General features: G+C 38.8%; 1 protein-coding gene across 4 annotated transcripts; it reads right to left on the reverse strand.

Annotated features, from left to right (window-relative positions):
- Positions 1-13,357: 13,357 nt before the first annotated feature.
- LOC116195947 (protein At-4/1-like) lies at positions 13,358-15,719 on the reverse strand. Of its 4 annotated transcripts, none has more exons than XM_031525397.1 (6): positions 15,592-15,719; positions 15,271-15,376; positions 14,488-14,565; positions 14,023-14,156; positions 13,851-13,946; positions 13,358-13,761 (listed from the first exon to the last, which is right to left on the reverse strand). In XM_031525397.1, coding segments are annotated over exons 3-6 (378 nt in total). In that variant the 5' UTR covers positions 14,490-14,565; positions 15,271-15,376; positions 15,592-15,719; the 3' UTR covers positions 13,358-13,615. The 4 variants fall into 4 exon arrangements, with proteins under 4 accessions (XP_031381257.1, XP_031381258.1, XP_031381256.1 ...); XM_031525398.1 differs by having other exon boundaries at positions 14,488-14,680; XM_031525396.1 differs by having other exon boundaries at positions 14,488-14,680; positions 15,515-15,702.
- Positions 15,720-17,738: the final 2,019 nt, after the last annotated feature.

A 17,738-nucleotide genomic window follows, 5' to 3' on the forward strand; every position in this document is an offset into this window, starting at 1 on the left:
GAATTCCAGTGTTCAAGGAACTGACTGATGTCATCACGGCTTTGAACAATGCCCCTTTCCCCAGGTTAATCATGGTTATTGAACATCTACTAACAGGCTCCATAATGATCAACACGAGGATTCACATCGACGGGATCAAGGACTCTTTTTTTCTGGTCAGAGAGGTTCACATTCTGGAGGCTCTTAAAGGCATAAAACCACTCTGAATTGCATGGAGCACAAGCTATGACCTTTTAGCTGTGGCTTAGAAGAACTTCAGAAAATTGTCATTTTGAAGAGATCGATGCAGGAGCTCAAGCCGGTCTTGAAAATCTTGTTGTCCACTGAAGTCGGAGTTGCTGATTTAGCAGATAAATAAAAACACATAATTTTGAGCCGTTTATGCAGCTGGTGGGAAAGAAAAAAAATTGATTCGAGTTTTCACTGTTCTATTTCTTCTCATTCACGGGAGTGAGTTCGACTAAAAATTTTTCACTCAGTAAGAAAATTTTTCCCTAAATATACAGTTGTCTTTTGCTTTCTGGCATCATATCATCTGTGTTCTTACCGTGAAATCTTTCTGAGTTCTTTGCCCGAGGAAGTTTCCTTAACCAATAAATCATCATGAGAAATCCTTCAGGTTCAAATTTCAATTCAATACAGTAAATGATAAGGGAACAGCATTACTAAAGAATTTTGCCATTTCTACTTCCGGAAGACCAAACTTATCTTCTAAATCAGTGATATGGGAGAGGAAGGAGAACAAACATGTCAAAACGCACTTGTGCACGGTCAAGCGCCACTAGTTTCTTATGATCGCTCATGGCGATGCACCTAGTCCTAGTAGAACTAGGTTTGGTACCACTTTTAAGAGGACATGACTATCACTGGATGTGTATGGCTGGAATTATCTCTATTCTTCCAGGGAGAACTCCTTGGTGGAAACTTCACCTTGTTTTCTCCTTCAAAGTTGCTTATAGATGCTTCTTCACCTGATTTTACGGTCAAGATAACGTATTCTTCTCCTCTATCTTGTGGAGAGCTTTCTTTATGTCACTCCTGACTCGTTTAAGAACTTTTTTTGAACCGAATGATTGAATAGTCATATGGATGAGAGGATAATGATCGGATACTCAAATGTCAACGGTTACAATTCGCATCCACTAGTCGATTTTTAATTCTTTACCCACATATCCAACAGATGTACATAAAAAATCAGAGCTTAACGTGGTATCAGATTGGAAATCGATCTTATGCTTGATAGCCTGTTGTCCAAGAATGCATAGAAGGAAAGAAGCAAAGTACTTGGAGCGGCCAAAAATATGAGCAAATAATACTCGAGTAGTTCTCCCAAGAAAATATTTGAAGACAATTTCGTATTACATCTAATTATGTCCACTCGAAATAATAGCCAGATCTTATTTCTTTCTTTGAGGTATTGCCAAGAGGACTCGAGAAATTGTAGAGAGGACTAAAGTGCATAACTTATATAAGTAAGAGATTATGGTGTAATTGATGTAAAAAAAGGACCTATTTGATGTAAATTGCAAAGCTAGGGGATCAAATTGATGCAAATCGACAAACTCGAGGACTAAATTGATGCAAAAAATAAGTCAGGAATCTGATTGACGTAACAAGGACCAAATTGTCTATTTACTTGACTACTACTCTTGATGCCTTGCACAGATTCGATCAATTGCAAGAGGAGCTCGTCCAAGTCGAAATTTCTCCTCCACAAGAGCCACTGGTGCAAGGGAGACTGGCATGGTGTAGGAGACTGGTGGTAGTGGGGCACAGGTTCTGCTGAATCAAGTAATCTTCATCTCTGTTAGTACTCTTGCAAAATGTTGAGCATCTTGGTAATTCTTGATATCAACCAAGGGGATTTTCTATCTTGCAGTTTAGTCTATTTGATGGACTTAGGATACATATGTTAATAGATGCAAGAAGGTTGGAGAAACAATCATAAATCTTTCAGTCTTTTTTTTTTCAATCGATTTTAGTGATATCGTTTGTTATATATTTTTTTAATTATCTAGGGAGCTAGAGCCTAGATGCATTCTGCAATCTTCTTTCTTTTTCCTCCCTATGCTGGGAATGATCATGGATTTTCTTGTGATCAATTGATAGGAAATGTGATTTTGACCGGTTGACTTTATCAAATCATGCAAATTTCCAGCTTTTTTCACTTGTTAAACAAGGCTAGCTTGTTTGGAGATTTAGCTATTGGTAAGATCACTTTGTTGTCCGATAGATTCAGAAGGTGCCTTTAAGTTGCTTTTGAGTCAATTTCATCATGTTATTGCTGCAGCTTCTTAGCGTGCATCTCTTTAAGTTTAGAGGAAAACCACAACTCCCATAGTTTGGTGATTATACTTGATATTGATCACGTTTTGTCAAAATCATCCTAAGTCAATGCTAAATTTCGCCGGTATATGCCTTTTCATCTTGCAGCAATATTTGTAAGTCCGTGTTATATGCAGCTTTGGTTATGGAGATACGGTTGAATTTTGCGAAAATTCCCTGTGTGCTTGTTGAAAGCAATTAATTGCAGAATATACGCTGAGATCACCTCACTTTTTTAGCTGATGGATATCTATGATTCTTGATTATTCTTGAGAAGTTGTTTTTTGCTTCAAGAAATTCATGTATTTCACGTATTTGTTTGTGCAATGAGATTACACATCTTTAGAAATTGAATTCCCCTTAAGAAATTGAACCTCATTGTTTGCAGAGTGATACTGAGAAGGGAATAAATCCTGAAGGTGACATTCCGAAAAACAATTCCCATCTTCAGAGGGTCAATTTTCTCTGGAGAAGTGTGAACTCTTTCACGGTCCGGCTGAGGAATTTCATGAAGGACTACGTGATCAACCTGGTCTATCAAACCGTATCCATTGCATTTTAGGCAACGGGTATGTTGTTCGTACCGCGCGCGGTATTTGCCGTAAGTAGCTGATTCTTTACTATTTTGTAATTTTTTTCCCCTTCTCCTGCGTCTAATATCACATTAACATCTGTGTTTTCTAACTCTGAATTTGTTTTTGCAGGTGGCAGATCAGATGCACCCCTCTCTTAGAACGAAAAGTATGATAAAATCCTTCAATGAAAACCCTCGCCTCCTTTTTTTCACCTCTCGAGCTAAGGGGCAATGACAGAGCGGCTGCTGAACCAGTCCGTCCGGATTAAGTAGCAGTGGAAGGAAGATGATCGTAGGTAGCTTCCTTCCTGTTAATGAGAGAGGAAAGACACAGAGACAAGTAGGCAGACAACAAACAAAGGAGAGGGCCGAGGAGGTTCCTTGGCCAGCAAGTCTAAAAGATGGACCATATGGGCCAGAAATTTATGCATATGGGCTTCCAAATCGACGTGGGCTTCTAAATTTTTCCCCTTTCGTCCATCTATTTATAATATAATATGACAATAGGGTAAAATGCAATGCTCTCGTTCGAGGTTTAGGGAAATTGCACTTAACCTCATTAGTGTTATATATATATATATATGCAATTAACTCCAGTTGGCTGATAATCTTTTAAAGAGAAAATGACACCGTGCATCACAGTTTGAAAATAAGTATCACTATGCATTATGTTTCGAAAAATTAACATGGTACATCACGAAAATTTTAAAAATTTTCACTATGCATCATTTCCGTCAATTGATGGACGGAAAGCTGACGTGGCACATTATTTGGACAAATGGTACCAATGTGGCCATGCTTACTCAGCATTTGAGTCCCACCTGAACATGAAAATATGATGCACTGTGAAAATTATTTTCAGACTGTGATGCACAGTATCATTTTCTCATTTTAATATTTTTTTGTTAACTTATTTCCTAAAACGGAAAAACAGTAACAACCATATACAAACTGTCACGTCCTGAACAATCTTGTTCTTATCTCTTTTCCATGTTTTGTAATATTTGGCACAAGTTTATCGGTCGATCAGGAGACATGGCCTCCATCGTTAGTTGAGCCACAAAACCTCATGCGATGTGTTTCCTTTGTCTGGGTCGGGACCACATTAACGTAACCCTCAAACTCGCAGAGCTCTTGAAAGGGTTTTCACTTCGCTTTTGTCAACACAAAGTTCAACCACAGACGAATGGTCAACTCTAGAGAAGGGCCCGGTTGCCTCAACGGCGAATTTGAGAGTAAAAAGAACTGAGGGCTATTTGTTTTGTGATGGCTCCTGTATAAAGCAACTCGAGGCTCAATGCTAGTGTAGCAGGAATAAAATGTAATGGACTGAACTCATGCTCTATGTTTCTCGAGTTTGAGCTGAGGTATTGTACACTAGGAATTATAGGTCAATGTCACAGAAACTTGCTATTTAAGTGCCCTGTTGGTCTTCAATTGACATAGTAAGAAAAGAAACTATACAAGTAGGACTAAAGCGCATAACTGACAAAAGTATATGTGTCATTTTGTTTCTTCCTGCTAAATCTTAACAGAGACATCCAAAACGGTTTGAAACTGTTGCGGCTAAATAAAGACAAAAGATATCTTGAGGTGCCAAATTGAAAACGTCCCATCATTATAAAGACTTTCCCTCCAAGGGAGAAAGCTCATAAACCCAGTTCTCATTTGGTATACCGAAATGGAGTGACATGAAAATGAATGAATTCTATATAGGAAAATTTAATGGTATTTAGTGAAAAAATGTTATTTTCTTTAATGATCATTATAAAATGAAGAAATATAATTATAATATTAAACTTATTTACCAAGATATCATGTTATATACATTCTCGGATATATAAATTAAAAGAAGATATATGATAGTTCACAATATATAGTATGAAAAGAAGAAATGACTATTCCCTTTCTTTCTTGAGGTAATGCTCAGTCCATCAAAATGAAAAAAAAAAGATGATACTAGGGAATGTCCTTTCCAACTTGTATAAGTGACACTAATAAGAAAATAAAGTGAAATGGAGAAATGAACATTCCATTTCATTCAATTTCATTCCACCGTACCAAATGAGACCTAACAGGAACCCTTTACTAACAAACAGCTTTTTGTGATGTGTGTGTGTGCGTGTGAGAGAGAGAGAGAGAGAGAGAGAGAGAGAGAGAGATATGGAGGAAACAGAGGAGAGGCGTCTTCATGAAATATATGATCGGCATTATGAAGCATCCAGAAAAACCTGTCAGGTTCATCTCTCAATGCCCTTTCCGCACATTCTCATGCATATCATATTCCTCTAAAGATAGGATTACAGTTGCTCAACGCCCCATATGATGATTCTCGAGTCATGCTGGATCGAGTAGTTCTGAATAGAGTTGGTTTCTTGATCGGCCAGCAAGTTCTTGATCAGTATCTATCTTTCATGTGAAAAACGAATTATTTGCTGAAGCTTTAATAAGAGGGGGGAAAAAAAACTGCTTGAAAGAGGGAGAATTCCAATCTTATCTTTTGTTTCTCCTTTTGGAGAACAAACAGAATAAAATCTGATTTCTGGTCGAAAAACATCCGGTTTCAGGTCCTTCTTGTTTCTCTCTTTTGAGTTCTCGAATTATGAATTCTTTTACAAATCTCAGTTGTTCTTCTAAGACGGCGCAAAGTGACATCAGCTTTTGTTTAGTTGGTTTGCCGCACCAGAATGGAGAACCAAGAGCTACGAACCAAGGAAAAATGCATCCAAAGGATATTTGATCTGCTCCAAGGGTTCTTTTGGAACGTCCACCGAGCACTTTTCATTGCGGACCCATCCTTGCTCTTATCCTCCGCAAGTCGATTAAGGAGCTTAAGGAATTGACCTTAACTTTACTCAAATGCACCGTCAATTATGGAACTTATGGTGGCTGATTGTGAAACACACCTTGCATTGCAGCACATTATGTTTGTTTTTTGAAGGAACGAGTTCCAATATATTTTCTTGAATAAGGGTCTCCAAATGATCAGAACAGAGTCCCTGCTTTGGGTATGAAATTTTTCGGGGCATATCAATCCTTCACCAACAATCCAAGGACAAATATTGCGGTGATGGGGATAGCAATCCTACAGGTTGCGGGCGAGGTGGAGGATGCTATTGGTGAGATGGGAAAGAATGCAGCATCCTTAATCAGCAAATCTAATGAAGAAGCTTGTACAAGCAATTCTGACGAATCCCAGAAGCGGTATTCCCCCGAAGAAGAGAGAGCGGTTGCATTGATGATTCATGTTGTGTCTATTACAGTTCCAGTGATCAAGGAACTGACTAATGTCACGGCATGGAACAACCCCTATTTTCCCAAGTTGATTTGTCAATCGAAGATATACTGATGTGGTCTATTAACATGAGGGATCGCATCAGCCAGATGAAGGACTATTTATGTCCGCTCAGAGAGGTTCACATTCTGGAGGCTCTTCATGGCTTTAAGAACTATGTCAATTACATCAAGCACAAGCTACAACCATTTAGCTATTCCTTAGCCAATATTTTTCAGAAAGCCATAAGTCTGAGGACATCAACATGGGAGCTAGAAGCCATCTTGACAAAAATTGTCCTCTCATGTGCTGATTTAGCAGACAAATTGTTCAGTATAAGTTTCTGCCGTTAAGCAGCTTGGTGTGCTGAAAAAGAAAATTGCACTCTTTACTGATATGTAGATAAATTACTGTTTATTCGGTTTATTGAAGCCCGTGAGGGCCTCTGGGCCCATTGGTAAGGCCCAACCAATTTCCACATGCATCATTTTCATTCTTTGTCTATATAATGAAAATTCCCAAGGTCAACTAAAATAAAGACACAGTCTCTCTCCAATATACTCTCTAAAACTACCTCTAACCTGGGCGTCGGTGGGGACTCTTGGGCACTACCCCGAGCCCTTCTTCTTGCTGGACCCGAGGATCCTTTGTGATACTGAGAGGACTCTGAGCCGGACTTTTTTCCCGCATCATTTCTTCTCTTTTGCATTGAATTGTACTCGAAAACTGAGTTGTCTATTGCTTTCTAGCCTTCCACTACTTTTGCTGTCCACGAGAATATAGAGCCTTGAGCGCAAGAAAATAGCATTAAGTTGGTGTATACGTCAGTAATGGCAGATACTATACGATTCATCCAATGTATGCCTGATCATGAAACCGTATACGATGCATCCAACTTAACCACAGCAATAACATATATATGCTCACTAAATTAGTTCAGAAAGTCCTCGTGATTTTTCCACGAATTTCTCAAATCTGCCTAACACATGTGCGCCAACATAGATTCACGCCAATTCCTGGCATTTGGATCTCTCCTTTCTGGCTTTTCTATCACAATACTCAAAATGGCAACTTAACAAATGGACCATAAAATTTAGATAAACCTGAAAAAGGAGCAAGAAACGACACCAGTCAAGATCTTGCCTGAGAACGTTTCCTTAACCAATAACTAGCCACTTCAGAAACTTTCAGCTTAAGTTGGTTTCTTTTATGAGGATCACGAAGGTCCTGATAAAGAACACCAATCTTACGCTCGATGTCCTGTTTTCAGCCACTTCAGAAACTTTCATCTTAAGTTGGTTTCTTTCATGAGGATCACAAAGGTCCTGATAAAGAAAACCAATCTTACGCTCGATGTCCTGTTTTCTAAGAACGCTCAGCTGGAGAACAAAAGGAGTACTTGAATCAGCCAAAGATTTCAGCAAATAATGCTGAGTATAATGTTTCATCCCAAAGAGTGATCAAATATTCCAAGTGACTGATAACAAAAGGGGACCTAAGGAACTGTTAAAAGTAGAGAGAATCAAAATTTGAAACAGTTTGAAACTTTTATAAAGACTTTCCCTCCAAGGAATAAAGCCCAGAACCCTCAACTAACTGACTAACAAACGGCTTCTTCAATCGAGAGAGAGATGGAGATTCCAGAAGCAGTGAAGAAACGTCTTCATGAAATGTACGAAGAGCATTGGGAAAATTTCAAAAATGGCCACCAGGTTTATCTATAGGAGCCCTTGAATACTTGTATTACTCATAAGATTGAAACACACTCGTCGTTTCTTCTTTTAACTGGGTGAGTTACATGTAGGAGTTGATTGATATCCCACCCGGTGATCCTCGACAAGTTCTCGTCACAGTTGGTTTCAAGATCAGCGTGCAAGCTCTTCAGAGTAAAATTCTTGATCCCTAACATTTGCTGAGGCTTTCGGGAGGAAAAAATTTGCTAAGAGGAGGGGGAATTTCAATCTCCTCCTTCGTTTTCTTTTAAAGAATCGACTCCCTATTGATGAAAAAGTCGAATAACATCTGATTTCATGATGTTCCTGTTTTTCTTTTCAAATTCCCAACTAGTGGATTTAGTTAAAAATTCAGTACTTCTATGATTGGCACAAACTGACATCAGCTTTTATTTAGTTGTACTGCTGAACTATTTTTGGCTGGCATCGTGCTGGATATTATGCAAACGACTTTCAATCTTCTTCGAGTGTTCATTAGGAGTGTTCATCGAACCTTGTTCAATGCGGGACCGACCCTTTCTCGAATTCTCCGCCAGACAATGAACGAATTTTGCGATTGCACCTTAGATTTACAGAAATGCACCATCAGTTACGAACCTTATGGTGAGTGATTGTGCACATATCTTGCATTGTAGCATATCATCATCATCATCATCATTTTTAGTGTGAAAGAACGAGTTCTGATGTAATTTCTTGGATAAGGGTCTCCAAGTGATCGCAACAGAGTCCCTGATTTGGCTAGAAAAGTGGCCAATGTGTTTGACTCCCTCGTCAAATGTCCGAAGACAAATTTGGCTGCAATCCGGAACGCCCTTCATTGGTTGCAAATGAGATGGAGATAGTCCTCCTTGAGATGGAAAATAAAGCTGGATCCTCGACTGGCCAATGTGATGAAGAACCTTCTAGGAGCAATTCTGAGGATACCCCAGAAGAAGAGAGAACCCTCGCAGAAGAGATAACTTGTGTTGTGCATGGAGTAGTCCAGCTGATCAAGGAACTAACAAAACTCGTCAAGACATGGGATGATGCCGATGATCTCCCCAAGTCAATCAGAAATATGGAAGACCTGCTGATAAGGTCCATCAGAATTAGGGATTGCATCAAGGAGATTAAGGACTCTATATGTGTCAGAGAGGTCGCCAAGATTACAGAGGCTCTTAGAAACATGAGGGTTGCTGTCGCTTCTTTTGAAAAGGCACTCGATGCTGTCTTGGCACAACCTGTCCTCCACATGAGTGGTAGTTGCTGATTTGTCAGAGGAACTGCGAGGCATAAGTCTGAGCTGTTAAGCTTAAGCAGCTTCTTGTGCTGGAAAACGATAATGGCAGACTCTTCGCGATTCTCTTCCTTCTAGTTCATTCCGTTGAGTTGAACTCGAAATCTTTCATTCAATAACCAATGTTTCCCTTGAAACGGAGTTGTATTTTGCTTTCTAGCGTTTCCACTATTTTTCCCTCAGTGACAAAAAATCCTCCCGAGAAAATTATGGTGGCTTGGTGCACAGAGCCTGTTAACAGAAGTAAAACTAGGCGCAAGAACTGAACTGAGAAGGTAGACTCAGCAAAATACTGAGCTACACTTCACTGGCTTCCGGATATCAGGCCGGTCCCAAGCCCGGGCATGATCCATTTACGATACATCCAACTTAATTTACTGCAGTGGCATATTATGTGACCGATCGATTCATGCAGAAAATCGATCTATATGTCATGTTTTCTGAAAATGAATAGCAAGAAAACGAAAAAATTTGTTGAAGCGGCCAAAAGATTTCAGCAAAAAATTCTTGACAGGTTCTCCTAACTAACATTTCAAAGAAGATTTTGTATGCATCTAATTATTGTCCACAGCGCATAGAAGCATCACATATCTGACTAGCTAGACCTCTTGTGAACCTTGAAGCTTCATTTTGTGGACTTTGTTTGGTCTACTCTGCTTCGTTCTGGTTCCAAATGAGCTTCTTTGGGAAGCTTTCTTCTGCTTATCAATACTGCATTCAAAAATTGAATATCCATTGAGACTAATCAACAGCGCAGGATGTGGTCTAACAACTGTCAAAGTTCTGGCTAAGTTAAAAAGTCGACCCACATTCCTTTTTTCAAATCTTGAAGTTTCTCACTCAACACGTTCTTCTCTTCTCTTTTCGAGCAGAAGACAGTGCCTAGAGTCTTGAATTAACCTTGGCTTGACCTGTTAAGAGGAATAAGAGTGACCCCATGCACTACACATGATTGCAAAATTACTGTGTTTCAGGTGGTAAGAATAGACTTCTTCCTTCCCATTCTTCATCGAATTTGTGTAGAGCTTTGTTAGTGTCTCATTGTCTGCAAAGTTTAATGAATCTAACGGTTCCCATGGATCTCATATCACTGCAGGACAGTAACGATTTTCTTAATACAATAAAAAGACAACTATTGAGAGCACAAGGAAAAACAACAATATATTTGGTTGCAGGCCTCCCACCATAACGCAATAACTTGGTTTAACATCGTCAAGAATCACTCTTTTAAGCTGGTGTTTAGTTTACACAAGAGAAAAGATGCTCTAGACAGACTAATTAGTGAAGTCACGTAGTTACTTCTGTAATCCAGAGTTGCTTTGTAAGGCATAAAAGTATAAATAAATAATCTCCATTTCCACTTTTATTAATGCTCTCTGAGCCAATGTTCACGGTTACAAATTTTCCAAGGTAGCTTTAACTTAGCACGAACGTTTTATACAACGAATTATTTATTTATTTTTTTTTGTATTATGCTATTTAAGTTGGTAGTAGTGCCCCAGAGAGAACTTACGGAGTGTGGCTGGGAAGACCGTAGCACTCGATCAATCTAACTGACAGATTCCAGCATGAAGTCAGGACTCAGCATGAATATTTTTCTGAACCTCCCGATGAGGTGTAATCCTTCATTTGTAACAGAGCAAAACAGTCCCGTGATTAGAGGATGCTAGCTCAAATCACCAGCAAGGTGACCATGGAGAAATCCTAACCCGGGACTTCTATTGCAAATGTTTAAATTAGACATTATATGATTGCATTAACAAGGACCACGTTATAGTGGCCCAAAATATGAAAATTGATCTTGCTTAATGTATCCTGTTACTTAGAGTTGGAAATCGTCTCAACGATCAACGAAGATAATGCGGAAGAGAGAATTTGCACACAAGTTATACGTGGTAAACCTTCAAACATGGTGGAAACTTTTAAGAGAGACATCCAGGGGGAGAGGAGGCTCGGCGGTGACTTCTTATTGAAAAAGTTATTAACTTATTAAGCAAGAAATATGGAGTGGACTGCAATATGAGTGTGTTCCAGGCACAATGGCCAAACACAAACGAGGAACCCATCTCAGGAATACTCAAACTCTCTTCTCGCACCTTTACATCAAGGCTCTTGATATGTATATATATAATACCCCGATTCACTTTCAATAGAATATCCATATTTGATCTCTATTGAAAGTAACTCTATATACAAGATTCTCACTATATTCTCTCACCAAATATAGAGATTTAAATCTAGAAAATAGGAAATAGAATCAGGTCAAAATTCAAGATACAGTTCTCAACTATTAGCAATGCAAAGAAGGAAACACGGGAAGTGGTTAACTAGGCCTAAGATTTCCATCATGGTTGCTGAACGGGAGATTCGGGTTTGTTTCTAGCACACTCCCAGGGATGACCGAACTGATGAAGAATCGCAAAAACTCTGTTTGACTTTGTCAAGAATCGCTTTTTCAAGCTGGTATTTAGTTTACACCAGAGGAAAGATGCTTACACAGTAATTAGTGAATTCACGTGTAGGTAATTCTGTAATTTAGTTTTGACTTTTGTTAATTCTTTCCAGTCCGATGTTCATGGTTGCATGAATGTTTTACATCACGAAGGTTCTTTGTTTTTTTTTTCCTTTTAAATGTATTGTGATCCTTAAATTGGTAGTAGCACCCCGAAGAGAAGCTACCGAGTGTGGCTGCAAAGACCATAGCAGTCCATCAATGTAACCGACAGATTCAGCATGCAGTCGAGTATTATCAAATAGTCAAACTTAAAACTGTTACAATTTTGCAATATATTCTCACTATTCGGTTTTCATACTTCACCCACGTATTAAACAGAAAATGCCGAAATCATACGTTGATGTAGTTTCTTTTAGGAGGGATCACGTTCCAGGATCTTGATTATCAAAAATCAATCTTATGCTCAACGCATAGCAGGAAACCAAAAATGTTGTTGAAGTGGCCTATAGATGTTAGCTAATACTACTTGACAAGTTCTCCGAAGAAAACATTCGAAGAATATTTTGCGTATAGGTCTAATTTTCCAACTTGGAAACTCGCATTTTGAATTGAAATAAAATTGCACCTGCTCCTACCTGCTCGCAAGATCAACAAAACATATGCCTGAGCGTGTTTTACTCGCATGAAAGCTTTCCAGCTGCAACAAACGAGTGATCACATTAAAAAAGCAAAGGGCAATTTCTTTTAGTCATGGCTCTGGCCCACAGCAACTCGATGCTCCATCATAATGGCAAGTATGGATGGATGTAATGGATCGAGATCACACTGCATTTCTTAAGTCTGACCTGAGATATTATAGATGAGGAAATATTGGTCGATGTCAGAGCAAATCTGAGTCCTGTTGCTTTTGACATAGTACGACGACGTCTTGAAAGCGAAGAGGATTTAACGGAATTGTAGATAGGACAAAAATGTATAACTGATAAAAGTAAAGAACCTAATGTAGCATTTAATTTGGTCCAGTTAATCATAGCAGAGACATCTAACAGAAAATGATGAAATCAGACCTTACCGCAGTTTCTTTTACGAGGATCACATTTTAGGGTCTTAAATATCAAAATCAATCTCATGCTCGATTCCTGTATACTAAGAATGCAGAGCAGGAAACCAAGAAAGTCGTTGAAGCGGCCTAAAGATATGAGCTAATAGAACCTGACAAGTTCTCGCAAGAAAACATACAAAGAAGATTTTGTGTATGTCTAGTAGTTCCATCTCGGAAGTCACATTTTGAATTGAAATCCAATTGCCAGATCAAGAAAACATATGCCTGCGCGTGTTTTACTCTCCAGGAAGCATTTGTTGAGCTGAGACAAAGTGAGTAATCGCATTAGAAAAACAAAGGGTAATTTCTTTTTGTGATGACTCTAGCATACAGCAACTCGAGGCTCTATGCTAATGGCAGGAATGAGTTTATTGGATCTAATTCACACTGTGTTTCTCAAGTCTTAATCAAGAAATTGTAAATGAGGAAGTATTTGTCGATGTCACAGCAAAAAGCTATTTAAGTCCTACTGCTTTTGACATAGTAAAACGAGGTCTCTCGAGCAAATAGGACTTAAGGAATTCTAGATAGGAAAAAATTGCATAGCTGATATAAGTAAAGAACCTAATGTAGCATTTTATCTGTTCCAGCTAATCATAGCAGAGACATCTAAGAAAGTAGAAAATTAACTGCGATCCATCCAACTTAACTGCGATGACATATTATGTCACCAATGAATTTGTGCAGAAAATTAAACTTAACAATGCTCGCTCTCCTGTTCTCCAAGAACACGTAGCAGGAAATAAAGCTAGTATGAAGGGGCAAACAGTTTCAGCGGAAAATACCCAATAACTTCACCCGACAATACATTTGAACAGATTTCATATACATCTAATTATATGTCCACAGTACAGAATGCATCAGATATTGGACTAGCTAGCCCTCCTGAGAACTTTGAAGCTTCCTTCTGAGAATTTCATTCTCTCTTCTCAACTTCATGATCTTCTGCTTCAGTGCCTCAACCTGCTGGCTCGAAACCGAGGTTTTTTGCTCTTGAGCTAGCTTTGTTCTGCTCATCAACACTGCATCAAAAAAATAAAAACCTATGGACATTATCAAGCACAGAGGATCTGTTCTAATAGCTGTCAAACTATGTCAAAGGTTGACTCACATTCTTTTTCCGAAGCTTGAAGTTTCTTACTCAACCCATTCTTCTCGTCCTGTTCGAGCAGAAGACAGTCTCTCAAGTCCTGAATCTCAGTCTGATCTGTTAAAAGGAAAATGACTAAGTTCATACACTACACATGATTGCCAGATTACTATATTTGTCTTCAGGAACTCACATTTTGAACTGAAATCAGAGTGCCTCTGCTCCAGCCTGCTTGCCAGAGAGTGGATATGACACTTGTGTGCTGCTAAATCTTGGCAGAGATGATTTATGGTCGCTTCATCTGATTGTTTTTGGCGTTCAAAGAACCTATAGTCAACAGGCATTTGTCCTTCAGCTAAAGAAAGCATTAATGCATTTCGAGAACACTCGACATCAATGAAAGAGATTGACCAAATCTGAGCCTCCAATTCTCCAAATTTGGCTTATAATCTTGCTTTAACCCTTCGAGAGTTCTTTTATGCTCCTGCTTATGGAATGCAAGCATCTGGCACATAATTTTCTCAAAAGGAGGTACTATTGTCCAAAACTTCTCGAGTTAACAAGCTTGCCAAGTATTTGCCACTCAAAGTTCATGGAATTCACAGCAAGGAGATTACATAAATATACTACTGTCAGAAAGGATAGATCACAACCCTACATTTTCAATATCCTGATGTTCAGCAGTTACTCTCTTCAGCTCCTCTTCCAATCTTTGGCATTTTAAGTAGTGTTCAAGCTGTAAATTATATGAAGCAATCAGTGAAGACAAAGCTACAAAAACCGGGCCATCTCTCATGAAGAAAAAAATCTAACACAACTTGGGAAGAAAGAAGTATCTGAAGCTTCATTATCTGCAAGGTTCAATAAACCAAAAAATTTCCTGTGAATTTCAACTCAAGGCAGGACACTAACAGTACTATTAATACAATAGGAACAAAACAATAGGCCCAAGAAAAAGCAAAGTGCTTGAAATTTCTCGATCCAAGACTTCCCCGGTTAAGCCAAGATTTTGTCCAATATAGTCAACAAACACCTTGTCAAGCTGGCATCAAGGTAAAGACGTTTATAGACGGAGTAATTTATGAAATCAAGCAAGTAATTTATGACTGGTTTCAAAGACTAAAATTCATCTTCAATTTGAAGCCGGGCATCGTTCCAACTCATAAAGCATAAACATAACAACGTGCAGTCTCATAAATTGTGTCCCTTTTCACTTCTGTTAATTCTTTCTGTTTCCAGTCTTCATGAGGTTGCCAATTTTCCAATACAAAAATCAATTGACGATATGAAAATCTTACATCGGCAATGGCCCCCCCTTTACAATTAGCAGTACAAATTGGATTGAAACAACCAAAACTATATGCAACCAAACACAATCGATCGAAACAGATAAGGAAAAACCAAGACACTTAATTAGGAGAGATTCAGCAAGGACGCAGACCTCGCTTAACACTATCGCAAGCAATTTCGAGAGCCTCCCCCCTTTTTGTTTCGGCCTGACAGTTCGATTTCAGCTGTTGGATCTCCTCCATCCCGCTCTTGAAGTCCTGAAATTCAATTTAAGCGACCGATTACAGTCTAAGGCAACCACTTTCCACACATTCACTGCACATTGCGTTATTGAGCGTTCAGCAAACAAAAGTGATTTGAGTGGTTGTTTCCCGAGAAAGCGGATGCAGACGAACCTAACTGAAGCTCAAGCACATCGAATTGGGCTGCGCCTTGGAGCAGAAAATGGAAGATGGGAATGATCTTTACGTACTTGGTAAATCTGATCGAAGCTCGAGAGCAGCAATTCCATTTCTCTGTCACTCATTGCCGCCATTTTTCTACAGCTTCGGAGCTTCTTCTCCCTGCTCCTCTTCCGATGGTTTTCATCTTGAATGGCATCTAAATCTTTCCCTTACTATTAACAAAATGCCATATTTGGTCCTACAATTTTATAATTTCTGCACTTTACTCCTTTCCACAAATTCGTGAGCCCTTCCATACCGGTATTACGCGAAATGTTCCGGTTATAGTTTTCTTCTGAAAAAATTATAAATGAAGTATCTAGCTTATAACATACTTATCGTTTCTAAAGTCTAAATATTAATTATTTTGTCTTTCTAGTCTAAATTAAGTTGAAAAGTCCAATATTTGAAAGTAGATAAGTTGAAAATTGATTTAGATGACCTGCGCTTTAGCATAGAGTTGCCTTGATGTGAAAAGTAACGACCAAACATATAAAACAATACCACACTCTCAAAGGAGGTGCACCGATTGACTTTAAAGTAACATTGATCTAGTCGATTTCACTGTAACTAATGTGGCCCGACTAGTACAGAAACTCAAACTATCCATATAAAAAGGCTAAGCAAGAGAGAGAAACTAAAAGCACCACATCAATTTGTTGGGACGGTAGTGCGTTAACAATCTTTGAATGGACTACGCTGGTCTATTGAGAAACGTAGAGGGACGTTACTGCAAACTATTACGAACTTGCCCCTTTCTAATTGGGCCAGAGGCCCAATAAAGGCCCACAAAAGCGGGCTCCAAGGCCCATAATATATATAAGCCAGTCCATTCTCTCCTCTCTTACCGCTTCTCAGATTTTCGGCTCTCCCTCTCTCTCTCTCCCCTTTCTGTAATGGAGTCTGCTCGCGAACTACGCTTCCTCCGACGAAGAAGAAGAGCGGAATCAAGGATTGGCCAAGCCGGAGTCGCCGTCGTTTTCTGCCCGTAATCCTCCTCCTCCTGCTCTTCCGTCTTCTTCGCCAGCTGCTTCTCTGTTCTCATCTCTTCCGCAGCCTAAGCAGACCCCAAAGCTCACTTTTTCTTCAATGGGCCAAAAAAATGCCATCAGGAAGCATGTGCCACCCGATGGAAAAGTGAAAACACGGGGGCCCAACACACGGACTGTTGGAAAAAGAGAATTTGGGCCTAACTCTATTTTTTTTTCTCGGTTGAATAGGCCTATCTCTATTGCTAAGCGCGTTTCCATAGAACCCGTCAAAGGGAACATAATGGAAATTCATGGGCAATTACACTCATCAGATGACCAAATAGACAGTAAAAGAATCGCTTCGTCTAACATGTGAGCAAGTCATCAATATCCTTCCCATTCATCTGTTAGTTTTACCATCCATTATAGAATTTTTTCTGCCCATTGAGCAAAACTTATTAGTACTTCTTTTTTTTTTTTTTTGGAATTTGACTTTCAAATTTATATTAAATCCATGCAATTAATATAGATATTTATTTCTCTAAATATCTTCTACGCGGTCGATTTAGATAAAATAAGAACAATAAATAATTAATTGTGAGCACGTTGATCCTATGAATCTCATCGTACAGTTGGCTGTGTGAATGCGGGAAAAATGGGAAGGAATGGATAATTTTTTTAAAAAAAAAATGTCATCAGGAAGCATTTGCTACTCGATGGAAAAGTGAAAACATTGGGGCCCACACATTGACTATTGGGAAAGGAGAATTTGGGGCAAGTCATCACTATCCTTCCCGGTTCCCATTCATCTGTTTGTTTTACGATCCATTCAATAATTTTTTCTGTCCATTGAGCAAAACTTAGAGAGAGATGTTGGGATTTCCTTTCTTTTGTATCTGAAATTCATATTAGTACTTTTTTTTGGAATTTAATTTTCAAATTTGTATTCCATACAATTAATGTAAATATTTATTTCTCTAAACATCTTATATACAGTCAATTTATTAGATAAAATATGATTAATAAATAATCGATTGTGAGCACATTAATCCTACGCATTTTATCGTGTAGTGGTCCGTGTAAAGACATGAAAATAAAAGGAAAAAGGGAAAGGATTTGAATTTAAAAAGAAGATGCCATCAGGGAGCATGCCCGATGGGAAAGTGAAAACACTGAACTGCTAGGGGAGGAGGAAATATATAATG

This window comes from Punica granatum, chromosome 2, assembly GCF_007655135.1.
Source record: "Punica granatum isolate Tunisia-2019 chromosome 2, ASM765513v2, whole genome shotgun sequence".
In the NCBI taxonomy this organism is placed as follows: Eukaryota; Viridiplantae; Streptophyta; class Magnoliopsida; order Myrtales; family Lythraceae; genus Punica; species Punica granatum.

Bases quoted from the DNA above. Each gene is read 5' to 3' on its own strand.
- LOC116195947 (XM_031525397.1), bottom strand. The intron at 13,947-14,022 runs GTGAGTTCCTGA...TCCTTTTAACAG, and splicing joins CTCTGATTTCAGTTCAAAAT to ATCAGACTGAGATTCAGGAC. The intron at 13,762-13,850 runs GTGAGTCAACCT...TTTTTGATGCAG, and splicing joins TCAAGCTTCGGAAAAAGAAT to TGTTGATGAGCAGAACAAAG.